The following is a 14390-nucleotide window of genomic DNA, read 5'->3' on the forward strand; positions in this document are numbered from 1 at the left end:
CTGACAAAATTAGACAGTTTTTTTTGTCATACATCGTCCTCGAAATCGAGCGCTAACGTTAGCAATGTTGACATGCAGTGGCAGCCGGAGCCGGAGGCTAACGATAGCTCACCACCATCATTGCCATCTAGCTCCACAAGTGAAGCTGTTTCCGTGGCCGTGGCTGTGCGACCTTCTTACCTCCAGTAAGCCAGGAGCAGCCAAATCCACAAATTTGTGCCAAATCGGTGGTCCAACAGTTCCCCCAAGGGCCCCAACCGATAGGGGACTCTATGGCACTATTGAGACCCCCAACGCCAAGATCAAAAGCTATATTATAGCAACCGGTCTATGTAGGCCTACCGGCCCATTCCCCAGAGACAAACATCAAGGAAACAGGTGTAATTCCCTTCTTAGTTCGCTGTGCCGTTATCAGGCTGTGGTGGTTTGAGGCCAGGGCAGGCTGTTGTTGATAGCCTACATGTGGCGCTTCTGAGTGGTTGTGTATGTCCGTGCGTGTGTGAGCGCATCAGTGTGCGCTTATGTTTGGGGCGATGGGGGGGGGGGCCCAAAACAATATTTGCACCGGGGCCAATCACAACCTTGTTACGCCACTGTTAAAAACCAATAGCTAACAACAACTACCTTTTTTAAAGAGGCAGACCAGAGTGTAGTTTATTTCAGGTGAATTACTTTCCTATCCTTCCACTGTAGTGAACAAAATAACTAGAAATGCCTCTTCTAGATGATGTATGTCTTTATTTGAAAATGGCCGTATTCAAGCTTATAATTTATGCTCTAATCTCTTCCTTATCACTTATGGTTACAATAGCTAATTTAGTTTAATCTTCTCTTCACTGAGTTGTCTTGCTTACTAGCATATTGTAAACTGAGAAAGGCTTACCCTGAGAGAATGCTACTTCTACTGCATAAACAGTAATACAGTTGTTTAAAAGCAGCCTTTAAAAAAGAAAATAGACATTTTTGTAACTATACTGATTAGCTTTTTGAAGAACAATTAGATAATAAGATCAATACCAATCATATCAGTACAGTAATATGAAGCCTTAGCCAGCAGCTGGTTGGTTAGATTAAACAGGGGAAATGTGCACAATATTTTTCTTACTGGCAGAAACAGGCTTTTCAGGAGACAGACTTAAATAGAGAGACGCTTAAACAAAGAGTTTCAAACTGAGGGTGAGTACAGATTCAATCAGACAGTATAAATGTTTTCTTTGAACATCAAAGCATACAGACATGTTCTCGAAGAAATCCCCCAAAATTATCTTAATATGTCCCCTTTAAGAAAAGTGTTATAAATTTCAGTCTCCTGTGTTGGTGAACTTTAGGAAGTTATTACATTTTGTCTCTGGTCACATATGACCAAGTTTGATCATACTTTCCAAAACAAGCCTTTTACTGAATGACAATGCTGCCTTGTCTAATGGCTGCACTCAGGAATGTTCCCTTTGTCTTTGTTCCCTATGTTCCAATAATCAACCTTTCCATTCAGTAAGATGTTGTTCTCAGAGTAATGCGGCCTAAAATCACCGCAACCGTCCTCTGTAAGGCTTTGTTCATGCGCGCTATTAGGAGAAAGTGTTGTGTGTGGCTGATAAAGTGATTGTTTTCCCTCAGGGACCGTTCCTTGTTTGTTTAGAGGGTGGGACATTGTTTACATCTTGATGCGGAATTGAGAAAAGATGGCGCCCTCCCTCTTTGTCAAGCCTGTGTCTCATTAATCTCAGATGTGGCTGCTCACTCTGAGAGCAGAATATGTGAAAAGCCATACTTGGACATTTCTTCCATACCCATTCTGGTTTTCCTCCTTGCATGATTCTCTCAGATGAGGCCTTTTTTTAAAGTGTTGATGATTAACATAAAAATAATTTTAACTCGTCTCTGTCTGGAAAAAACACTGTCCTCATTAGATTGAATTATATTCAAGCTAATCATTACTGTAAACATGTCTTTGTCACATTTCTCTTTGAAACTAATAACTTTTCTGATCTGTTTTGAACATCATGAGCATGATTAGTTTGGCCATTGTTGTCTATTGTCCGTCATAAGGCAAATGCATTCAGATAAGTGACATCTACAAGCAGAAAGGGTTAAAGGAGGTGTGTCCTGGTAGTAAATGTGTCACGTTATGTTCCCTTTAGGAGGAAGCCTTACCAAATTGAACAAATTGATGAGCTTCACTTTTCTCTGGTTAGTTTTTTTAAACTAGATTTAAGGCTTTAGAGCGATGTGGTCAGTATCGCTCTCTGTGTTTTAGCATACACCCAGCTTGTCACAGTGCTGTCATAAATGCCAGAGAGGATTAAATTAGACCCTGCCTGCATCATATGTTGTGTTTGGTAACGTTTGTTATGGAAACTTTGAAGGTCCCATGCAGACGTCGGTATGAGCATCATGTGCAGTGCGGAGGACAGCGCTGTTCATTAAAGCTGTTTTGAAGTTCCTGCGCTTGGCTTCCATATTGGAACTCTGACTCATGAAGCTGCCTCCATGTTTATCACTGTTGCCTAGCGACAGCAGTTGCCAAGTTACAGAAACATCCTCGAGTTATGTTGATGTCGTAATGAGTGATATCCCGCAGCCACCCCAAATATTTTCATAGGAAGCTAATTATAGCATTTTGAACAATGACCCATCGACACATTTGTTTCAGAAAAGCTTAACTAGCCAAGACCAATGATGGAATATAACAAAGTACATGTTCTCAGTACTTAAGTACAATTTTAACGTACTAATACTGTATTTGTGTATTTCCTTTTTGATCAATTTGTACTTAACATCAGTCCAGAGGGACATATTGTAACGTGTACTTCACAACATTTATCTTGCAGGTGAAGTTGCTACCTTGCTGGTTTCTGCTAGACTAAATATTTTGTTGACGTTACGTTTATATTGAGAGTAAATCATGCTTAAGTATTCATTATACCACATAGGTTTTCATTGTTTCATTTCATTCATAGGTCGCAAAGTTAAAGTTAAATTCAGTACTTTTACTACTTTACCTTGTTGTACTGATACTTCTACTTAGTAAAAGGATCTAAATACTTCTCAAAAGTGGAAATGTTGATGAGTAATAAAACTGAAGAAGCTCCACTTATGGTTTGTGTGGCAGAAGTCAGAGTTTGCTGTCTCAGTAGTTTTGATCCATCCTGCAGGTCTGTTTCTGTCATCAACAAGGCAACTTCCTTTAGTGCTGTTTTTTCAATACTTCTGCATGTCCTGTGTTTAAACCTCTGACTTCAACAAGTTGTCATGTTTACTTTTGGATCACTCCTGCTTAATGACACCCAGCTCAGTGTTGCATTAGGAATCATCTAGGGTGCTCACCTCTCTCACTGAAACCAACTGCTCAGCATGTTCCTGCTCTCTGCTGTCTGTCTGCAGCAGGGTGACCTCTGCTTCGAGTGGGTGGGGCCCGGCGCGTTCTAAACATACTGAACGACCATCTGAAATGTTAGCCTGTCGCCTCTGAGAGCACAGTGCGTTGTAACTCAACACTTTCTCTCTCTCTCTTTCTCTCTCTCTCACACACACAGACACACGCTCAAAGCATACTTTTTGGCTCTGGAGTTTGTTGATTTGTAATTGACTGCTGAAGTGTTTCAAAAGGGAAAAAAGGTCATATGTGCTGTTTAAAGGAGGCTTAAAGGGTGGGGGAGGCAGAGTGCCAGCAACAGATCAGACTTTAAATCAATGGGAGGAGTGCCAGCAAAAGACAGTAATTTGCGTGTGCATGGCAGATACATGTTCTGAATGTTATCTCTGTGGAGGGTTGACTTCGGGTTTTGACGTATATTCTATTAATGCGGCAGGATTATATTATCAGAAGTCTTCAAAAACTTGCTGAATCACACTGACAAATCTGACAGTATCCTTCATGCATTGGGAAACGGGTAGCCAGAACATGAGCGGTTTTGATTGAATTATTTTTCGTTATTATTTGAAACAAATTTTCATTGCTTTCAAACCCTGTTTTCAGACGATAACGCTACTGACATCAGTTTGGTAGCTAACCTTAAGCAGCCTGCCCTGCTCCCAATGTGTCAGTTGGAGAGTTATTAAGAGCTGTCAGATTAAATTCAATTATACATATAAAATATATATTTTGTCTGAGCGTGGGGATGCAATTTCATTTTTTAAGGGTGGAGAGATGCACCAGTAAGTGGATGATACCGTAGATTAATCTGGTGTGTTGCCTACTGGGCTAGAAGAGCAGTTTTCGGTGGCATAATAACCCAGTGGCCTTAATCCGGCTCCATAACCGCGGGTGGGGGGATTCCAATGCTGCTCTCCCACTCTTCATACCTTCCTTTTGGGCACCAGCATACATCTTTCTAAAGTATTTGTGATCCTAGCATGTCTGACCCTCAACATTGCATGTTCAAAATGATCCTAGTCTGATTCTGAGTAGGGATTTCTTACTAAAAGTGATAAGAAACAAGGATTTCATAAAGAAGATCAAAATGTGCTCCTTTAATCCGTCTGCCACAGCAGGATCAGTATCGAGGGGTGGGGGATCATCGTATTTTGGAAGGCCAGTGTCCCCCCTCGGCCAAGTTGAAATCACTCATGGGTGCCTTGGCATCAGGTAGCTGCAGGCCTTTGATGACGCTCAGCATGCAGAACCACCCCCCATGGGACCCTATACTTCAACATGCCCTGCTGGGTCTGCAGTGTCCGCCTGCATCTGCCTCTAAGGGGGAGAATCTGATGTTATCTGGCACTTCTGTGCCATACTGTACATGTGTGTCACACACTTGGTCAACCACAACACATCCTTTAATAAGCCCTGCAGTCAGCGACTTGGCATGCGTGCTGACTATTAAGCAAATGACCCGCAGGCTTCATGCTTGAGTCACTTGGAGCTGCACTGAAACACTTGTGACAGAGCTGCCACTGGTAGCATTTGCTTACCTGGAGGATTTAAAAGTGTTCTAACAAATGATCCTATCATGTGTAAACAATGTAGATTTAATTACAAAACTAGTTAAAATAAAAAAACTAGTTTTTAATCGAATATTGTTTCAGTCATTTGTCTCTGCTTCCAGCTTTTAAAGTGTTTGTGGCTTTTTTGCCATATAAATTACAGTAAAAAAATACATTTTCAGAGATCTGCTTGTTTCTACAAAACAAGTATTAGAAGTAGCTTGAAAAGATCACCTTGGCTCTGGAAAAAAGTCCTCAAAGGAGTATTGTCTTATTGATAGACCTTAATCATTTTATTTCAAATGCAGCACCCACTGCAATAAACATATTCATGGTTTTTACACAAGGTGCAATGATATTTCGTTTTTTAAATGAGCATCTCTAACAGTCCTAAATAGTAATTTTGCCCCTAAAACATTGTAAAAATACACAATTGTTGAACAATCTACAACCAAATATGGATGACATAGCTTGTGTTTTACAAGTAAGGTACAAACTGCTCAGAAGGACAGATTTCTAAAGAGATTAAAGAGATTATATCCAAAACAGAATGGGAGAGCTGAAGTCTAATGTACTTTGATTTATTGAGGGGGAGATCTTAGTGTTGTGATGGGGGAGGGATGTAATGAATCACAGTATAACAGGAAAACACGAATGAAATAAAGTAAATTTTTTTAATCAAACACATTTTATATTAGACTTTATGAATGAAATCCTAAATGTAGCAACCTCGAAACAGTTCCCCCATTGTCTTGTTAACCAACCCTGGCACACCATACAGCATACTGTGCATTCATAATACGACACAATGATTAAGAGCCATCAAACCACTGCTGCAGCTCTCACTCTGTAGATGTAGCTTCTTCTGCTGCAGAGTCTAGACTGTACACATTCCATAACTGCATGTTTTGTCTCTTCGTTTAGTGTGTGTCTGTGTGTGTTTGCCTCTGTCTCTCTCTTTCCGGTCTTGTTTCTGTTGTCCCTTTGTTCTCCATAGGGATATATCTGGTCTCTGTCTTTGTCCATTCCTCATTCTTCGCAGGGCTGTTTGCTCTCTATTTGTTGTTTTAACTCTCACACGTTTTCCTTTCATCTTTGACATCCACTTTGTAGCAACACTGAAATATGACGTTTTTTTTTTTACCTTTACCCAACGTTTTTAGTTACGCCTGGTCAGTACCTTTTGATCATACCTCCTAGTCTACCCACAGGAAGTCTTAGATGTGTGCACCCTGCTGTCTGATATCTCATAGCTCCTCACTCTGTTCTGCAGTGTGGAGGGCCCGGTTAGAGGAGGGGTCCCTGCTGCTGTCTTTGTCTTCTCTGATTGACACCCAGTCACAGTGGTTGTCAGAGGCCCAGATTCAGATTCAGGGTCTGAACCCATACGTGGCCCACCCACCCTCTCTCTGCTGTCCCTGATCATAATGAGTACAGTTACTTTCCTTGAAAGAAAGAAAATCTGTTCTCAATTCAGACCTTTTAATTTTAAACTTACAGAAGATGTTTTCTTCCTGGGCTTTTCATACAGCTCTCCAGGCGTGCTATTATCGGTGACTCAGCTCGGTGTGTGTGTGACACTCTGGTGCAGTGTTTCAGTGGCCCTGTATTAGTTACTGAGTGAAGGTGATGCCCACCTTTGTCTCTGTGCCAGGAGACGCCTGCAGGAGGAATCTGCTGACGGTTGAAGGACAGGACGATATATAGAAGCGCTAGAGTCTTGTATATGTTGTACTGCATCATACATGCATGTGCAAAAGAAAAAATGTGATCCTCTATTTTTCTGCTTTGGGGAATTCCCTCCCTGGTTTGGAGAATAATCCTACATAACTTAGTGCCATATATATGACCCTTTTGTCCTTGGTTCCGGCAGCTGCTTATGCTGAGTGCGGCTTCCCCAACCTGGCCTCCCTGTTAAGTCCACAGCCATAAGAGCTATTTACTCAACAGAGTCAGTGGGACATTGAATCCTAAATCTCTTCTCTTCCTCACGCTCCACTGGCCCAATTATGAACCAAATCACAGCAGCACCTACCACTAGGAAATGCCTCTGTGCCCAAGTGAATGACAGAAAGAATGAATGAAGAAGCCACGCAAGGAAAATGTAGAAGTTTGAAAGGAGTTTGATGTTTCATCAAACAAGTTGCTTTGGTTTCAATGCGCATATTTTAGTGTCCGAAAAGCTGTTTCTGGGGCAGACAATGGGAAATGTCCTGCTGTGAGAAGTGCAGCTGCATCTTACAGAGTGTGAACATGTTCTGACTGTTAAATTGTATCAATGCTAACCATTTTATTTCTTCTCTCCCCTGTTTCTTTTCTGGTTCACCCGTGGGTTTCTCCTTTTTATGATGGATTGCACCTTTCGTTCAACAGGAAACAATCCAAGGTAAGTTTTGTGTGTCTGTTGCTACAAAAGAAAAAGTTGGCCAGCATCAACAGAGCTGACATGCAGTGTCAGCAGGAACAGTAATCTGTAATGACTTTCACTGACTGTCCTGGCATCACATATACTGAAATCCTCCAGAAGCAGGATGCCGCACAGGCAACCTTATCCTCTGAGGGGAGGAGAAGCATCCTGTACAGGTCCTACTGTTGTGCCGTTGTTTCTAGGGACATGATTGAGAGTGTTTTAGTAGTTTGGTGGGTCAGCAGGAGCCGGATAGATGTCCGTGTGAATGTGTCAGCGCTCTAAGATCTCGTGAACACCCATAAAAGCTCTACAATAAGAGAGGGATGAGCGTGGACACTGGGGCAGTGTGTGTGCGCATTCAAAGCTGCATTGTTGAAGTGCACCCCCACCTCCCCCCTTGACAACGCGCTGGTGACTAGCTCAGAGATGTTTCACACACCAGGGCCGGGCTTTGTACTCAGTGCACTCGGCCGCTGATGGGACCTGATGAGAGCAGGGTCTCTGGGGCCCGTGAACCTGAGTTACCCTTCAGCTAGACCAACACGTGGCTGTCTGCTAAGTTGTAGTGGCACTCAAATGAAACTCCCTGCTTTGTAAATGGGAAACTGAGGTTGCTGTCTAATCACGTTAGACCACATTTTATTCCAGAAATGACAAAAAGGGCATTGTGCCTCTCGGCTTCATCATTATTTGTACTACTGATTAATAGTAATGGTCCAATCATGAACAATTTGTTGCACAGTCACACCCTGAGGCTGGACGGGGACAGAGCAGAGCAGATGTAAGCCCTAGTTACCAAACCAGCCCTAATTGAGAATGATGGCACTTTTTGTTCCTTTGAATGGCACCCACTCACTTGTCTGAAGTCACAAGAGGAGGTCTTGCTTTCAAAGTATTCAGGGATCTCAGTGCTTCCCATGCTGACTGTGCAACCAGTAGTTCCCTGGCCAATAGCCCTTATTATGATTTGAAGGGAACACGATTATTTGGGGTATTTGTGCAGGGAAAGTGCTTTGGCAGAGCTGCAGTCGTGCACTGAAAGCCAGGAGTAGTAACACGCAGCACTGTTGTGCTTGCACAGCAGGATGACAGGACTGCAGCAATTGTTTCTGCATTTCAGAGGAAATCTTTATAAAAGGAGCTTAGCTGGCATAAAATAATATTATTGTTTTATCCAAAAAGTTGCAGAGAAGCAGCATAGATAGAAAAAGATATGTGATTATAAGATTGTCAATATTCCTTACAGTTACATTAATTGTTTAGTCTTAGAAAACAACCTTAATATAACCTTAAAACATCATTGAGACCCACTCTCTGTAACTTTAGATGTAATGGTAGATAGAGTAAGGCAAAGGGATGGAGCAGCAATCATAAAAGCTCTGTTACCTTGTTCAGTATGGAATTTAGAAAGTTACATATCCCCTATCAACATACACTGTTAGTGTATTAAAACAAACTACAGTATATATGCACCATCTTTATACTAACTAATGGAAACTAAAGGATTTTGATACGTGTGGGTATTTCCAGCATAGGCAGTAACAGGAGTAGTTCTGTCTGTGAGGAGTCGGGGTCCTTGCTAAATGAGGCCATGCTCTTTCCCAGAGACCATCCTCTCTGTGTGTTCTCCTCTCAGAGCTCATGCAGGTGCAGGGGGGACACAAGGGGTCTCTGCTGCTGAGAGCCAGCCTGCACCACCGGGAACTGCCACGGCCCCGTTTCCTTGGAGACGGGGGTCACTGGGTGCTGGAATTTCTTCTGAGGAGCGCTGACCCTGATTTATGAATTCATTTAACTCCAGCCACTATGAAATAACTCGGCGATTTGTGCAGACAGTCATGGCGCGGTCTTAACGAGCATCACCTTACCAACAATACTCCGTTAGACTTCATCTTACTCACTCAGACAGCCCCCGTCCTGCTGATTTACTGCAGGGTGGCGTGGTTCACCACAATAAGCCTGTCTTTGTACCACAAAATAAGTAAGACCACTCAGGTTGTTTTTGTGCTGTACATGCTTGGACAAGTGTGAGAAGTGTGTGTTTACACTCTTTGTGCTGACTTCCCTGCAGGTGTTTGCTTTTGACCACTGTTTCTGGTCCATGGATGAATCCAACGTTCCCAAATATGCTGGTGAGTCATAAATGCTGAATCTGATACTCCACTCATTGCCAAAGAACTCAAATGAAATCCCATTTAAAAACCTGCTTAGCTTTGTGCAGCAATAGCGCAGGGAAACTCCCTACTTGATGGTCATGTTTTTTGCATAAAGCAAAGCAAAGCATTGTGTACTGTAGGTATATAAAATATCCGAGTTAATTGTCCCTAAATTGTCTCAAAAGAATAAAACCATCATGGTGTTTTGTACTATACATACAAAAACATACATGCATTTGTAACATGAAGAGTAAAAAAAGCATTTCCTATTGTGCTTCTGTAATTGAGTAATTACAATTCTAATGAGTTTTGAATGGAAAAGGTTACAGCTCCATTTTTAGGTTTAGGTGAGGTAATTATGTCCATGCTGAAGTAGATTTACATAATCATTGTACATCATTTCCTTGTCATATTGCTCTCATTTTGTAATGGAAATGCTTACATCTGCTTTGTGCTGAACAGACAAGGCAATCTGTTCAGTGAAGGGCCGCCTCAAGGCCCAGGCCCAGGCTTTATATAGCTCGTTAAACAGCTGTCCCATTCAGCAGAAGCACGACAGCAACACGACAGATTTCTCTACATAGCATTTTGCATACGACCAGACAGGATTCTGTCATCTTTCATGAATACTTTTTCCAAATTTCTGAAAAGATGAAATCATTCTTTATGTGTCCTGATTAGTGGCCCTTGTTGATACAATTCTCTGTGTTAATGTTATTGCACTTATTCAATGACGCAAAACAGAAGGCTAGTAGTAACATCTGAATGGTTTATCTGTTTACCAAATCTCCATGGTGATTCTTTGTCTGAAAGGTCAAGAGGTGGTGTTCAAGTGCCTTGGAGAGGGAATACTTGATAATGCATTCCAGGGATATAATGCCTGCATATTTGCCTATGGACAAACAGGTAACTGAAAATCCAGATGGAAACCACATTCAATCACTTTATTTTGGTTGTTGCTTAATCCATTACTTTATGCAGTCTCACAAGCATGTTTAACTAATATATGTGGGTCAGGTTTACTCCAGATGTGTCTGCGGAAGGTTTTTAAGCACAGGAAGACTTGTATTATAATCCCACTGTTGAATCCCTTAACTCATATCCTTCCTTCACCCTGGATCAAATTAGCTACTTCATCCCACTTCCAGTCTTAGAGTAAAACATTTGGTCACTCTTGGAGAGAAGAGCACAAATATTTAAATGGCCCTCTTAACACCTGATGTATGACATTCCCATCAGCCTCTGATGAGTTATGTATTTTTGGCTAAATAGCAGATCAAGCTAGAACGCTTTACTAAGATCGTGACCATGATAAACATTATTCCGGCTAAACGTGTTAGCATAAGTTTGTTAGCATGTCGATGTTAGCCTTTAGCTCAAAGCATAGCTGTGCCTAAGTAAAGCTTCAAAGAACTGCTAGCATGGCTGTCGACCTTTTGTATTGTCACAACATGTAGAGACTTTTGTTTATTTCATGATCAGGATGCTTGCTTTCTTCAGTAGGCTCAAACATGATTTAGCTAAACCCTTTCTGAAATCAATCACTTTTTGTGATCTTATTAAAGACTAAAGTTTTACTGTTAATGAAGTACTCTATAGACGTTTTCTGTATTGGATAGTGACTCTGCTGTATCTACCCAGGTTCAGGCAAGTCCTTCTCCATGATGGGGAATGGGGAGCAGCCGGGTTTAATCCCTCGACTCTGCTGCTCGCTGTTTGAGAGAATCCACAAGGTGGAGAACGAGGGCCATATTTTTAAGGTGGAGGTGTCCTACATGGAGATATACAACGAGAAGGTCCGTGACCTCCTCGATCCTAAAGGGTGAGTCTGATTTCTGGCACATGTGACCTGTTTAACCTCGCTGAATGGAATCTGCTAATGCATTGGTGATGCTTGTGACCTGGCGTGACACAGACACAGCCGGTTACACAAACTCTGCTGACATTTTATTGATTCGCTCCAACTCCGGCAGCAGCAGTGACCTCTCCGTCAGCTCCCACTTTGTTATAGTTTTGCATCTCTGTTTATAGCTCTGTAGAGTCTAGTAGCCTGAATGGCGGATGGCGACAGAATGATGTGAGTAGGAAGCTCAACCCAATCATTTCCTGCAGGACAGCGTCGTCCTCTGACTCGGCTGCATTCTTCGCCTCCGTGGTGTGATGTGGGTTGGCAGACAGACTGCATGGGAGAGTGAACTGTGAAAGTGTGTGTTTCAGGGACATCTGTTAGTGGAGCCCTACAGAGGCTCTACAGTGGAGCGCTCTGTGCGCTGCAGATGTCTGAAGATGCAGCCAAAGCCATTACAATAGCTGCTTCCTCCCGCTGATACAACACGCCTCTCACTTTCTTGTTCTTCCTCTTTGTCTTTCTGCCTCTCTGATGTTCAGGGTTAAACATTGGACATGTGATATTAAGTGTCAACAGGATCTCTGTCACACCCTATAAGTTGGCCATGGCCATTTCTAGTGTTTTATCCTCCTCTTTGCTGCATTGGGCGGTAGATAACTACAGTGTAAGGAATGAACCTGGTTCTTTGGCTACAACGATTTAGTGACTCTTACAGATCTATAGGTTTTATTCTAAACCCCTAGTAGGTGAAGATGAGCTTCAATTTACACACCTGCACCATCAAAGAAACCACTTCTTACACTTAGTTGACCTTTTACACACATGTATATTATTATGAGGAAAATATGTACTGCGTGATGTGTTCCTTTATGACAATAAACTCCCACACATACTATCCTATTGCCCTGAATAAACATCAGATTGCCTAACCAACAGCTGGAAAAGGTGCCAGACAAATACAATATGTACTGATGTTTAGTAATACTGTCTAAGCTCTGTTTTTTTCAATATTGTATATGTTTTTGAATCATGTATTTGAGAATGTTTTAAAAATACACATCTTTTGTAAGAAACAATGGATTTAGAACTGGGATAAGTGAGATTGTGAAGAGAGGGATAACTCTTGTGTTGGCCTTGAGTTGGTCGCAATTCATAAACTTTTACATCAATGATTTCTTTCATGTGTCATCTTGGCATCACACTCCCATTAACATTTGATTGCAGTTGTAATGCATGTTGATGAAGAGCTAATTGTTTCAATACTGCAATAACATGCGAGCCATTCCATTTCAACAAGTTGTAACAAATGCAACTGAGATATGTATTGAAGTGATTCAGAAACGCCATTGTTTCCAAACACAAATATGAGGCTGTGTCTTATTTCCCAGAAAGTTACTGTTGTACTTGATACACAAGTTTTATCCATTCTGATCATGGACTCAAGGTTAGAGGAGATAATTGTAGCTTCTCCAAAGATGGAATTTGTTGAGCTTCTAAGCAGTGTTACATAAACTTGGTGAAGTGAGAAGTGTGCATTATAAATCACTGTTTCTTATTCCTTTTATATGTTCTTATTAGAAATGATAATTATTCCTCCCTTATTTTACTAATTGCATTACTTTCCCTATTTTTGAAGGGGCCGACATTCCCTTAAGGTCCGGGAACACAAAGTCCTCGGGCCGTATGTGGATGGCTTGTCTCAGCTGGCTGTGTCCAACTTTGAGGTGTGTCTTTCACCTTTCTGTCAACGCACTGTACAGAGGAGGAGCTGAATCCACCCAGTATCACTGACCACATGCCTCACATTTCACATTCACATGATTCATAGCATCCAGCAGAAACCCCTGTAAATCATCTGTTGGGAATTTGCATTCGTTTCACATCCTCCCAAGTGCAGACATTTCCTGAAGTGGGATGTAGTCATGTTTTTTTGGTGATTTATATGCCAATCCTTGGAAGGGTCTTCCTTAATTAAGTTTTAACACCTCCACCCTGTTCCTCTTTGTCTGACTGATATTATTGCCGTGGTTTTCCCACAGCCTTGGCTCACTGCCTTTTGTAACCCAGCTACATCACATACCACACAGCCATATGTGAATATCAGCTGACGTTACTGTTCTCATTATGATTCTCAGTGTTCAAGCTTTACCTAAATCTAGTTAGAAAATGTTTTCATATTGTTGTTTTTTTTCCCATTTTCCTAACACACATTGTCTTTTATGACCTCGATCTCTTATAGGACATTGAGGTGTTAATGTCAGAGGGGAACAAATCCCGCACAGTTGCAGCCACCAACATGAACGAGGAGAGCAGTCGGTCACATGGCGTCTTCAGTATCATTGTAACACAAACACTTCTTGATCTACGGTCTGGGGTCAGTGTTTTCTTGATTTTCACCTACTTTCACAATTAATTAACCTTATATTTAATAAAAACCAATTACCTCCATTGTGTTTATCCTATTTGTCTTATCGTGGTTCTGACTATTTGTACATGTTGTGATGGTCAACAGAATTCAGGGGAGAAAGTGAGCAAGCTGAGTTTGGTCGACCTGGCAGGAAGTGAGCGAGTGTCCAAGACTGGAGCTGCTGGGGAGAGACTCAAAGAGGGCAGCAATATTAACAAGTGGGTCTATGTTTTTTAATGAACGACATACAAATGTTTGATGTCCAGTTGACAGTTTAACGCTGATGTTTCTGTGTGTGTTTCTAGGTCCCTCACCACGTTAGGCTGTGTGATCTCTGCTCTGGCGGATCAGTCTGCCGGGAAGGGGAAGGCCAAGTTTGTGCCGTACAGAGACTCCGTCCTCACTTGGCTACTGAAGGTTCGACCCACAAATTACACTTATTATTATAAATGTGTTCTGTTTTGGTTGTTGTGTGGTTGTTCTAGGTTTGCTTAAATGTGACTGAAAGACAGTGGTAGAAGAAGTATTTCGAAGCCTTCACTTAGTAAAAGTAGTAATACCACAAAAATATTATAAAATACTAAAAGGTAAAAGACCTTCATTCAAATGAAAAAAAAAACAGTATTATCATCAAAATGAACT

General features: G+C 41.6%; 1 protein-coding gene across 7 annotated transcripts in view; it reads left to right on the forward strand.

Annotated features, from left to right (window-relative positions):
- Positions 1 to 14390, forward strand: part of kif13a (kinesin family member 13A) — a 35851-nt gene that overhangs the window by 3756 nt on the left and 17705 nt on the right. For 6 of the 7 annotated variants that reach the window (XM_034127963.1, XM_034127964.1, XM_034127969.1 and 3 more), the window contains exons 3-10: positions 7300 to 7312; positions 9408 to 9468; positions 10306 to 10398; positions 11134 to 11314; positions 12978 to 13065; positions 13581 to 13715; positions 13854 to 13966; positions 14054 to 14165. In XM_034127963.1, the coding sequence (XP_033983854.1) occupies positions 7300 to 7312; positions 9408 to 9468; positions 10306 to 10398; positions 11134 to 11314; positions 12978 to 13065; positions 13581 to 13715; positions 13854 to 13966; positions 14054 to 14165 (796 nt within the window). The remainder of the gene's footprint in view (positions 1 to 7299; positions 7313 to 9407; positions 9469 to 10305; positions 10399 to 11133; positions 11315 to 12977; positions 13066 to 13580; positions 13716 to 13853; positions 13967 to 14053; positions 14166 to 14390) is intronic. The other variant, XM_034127967.1, reaches the window with a different exon arrangement.

Source organism: Trematomus bernacchii, unplaced genomic scaffold (genome assembly GCF_902827165.1).
Source record: "Trematomus bernacchii unplaced genomic scaffold, fTreBer1.1, whole genome shotgun sequence".
In the NCBI taxonomy this organism is placed as follows: Eukaryota; Metazoa; Chordata; class Actinopteri; order Perciformes; family Nototheniidae; genus Trematomus; species Trematomus bernacchii.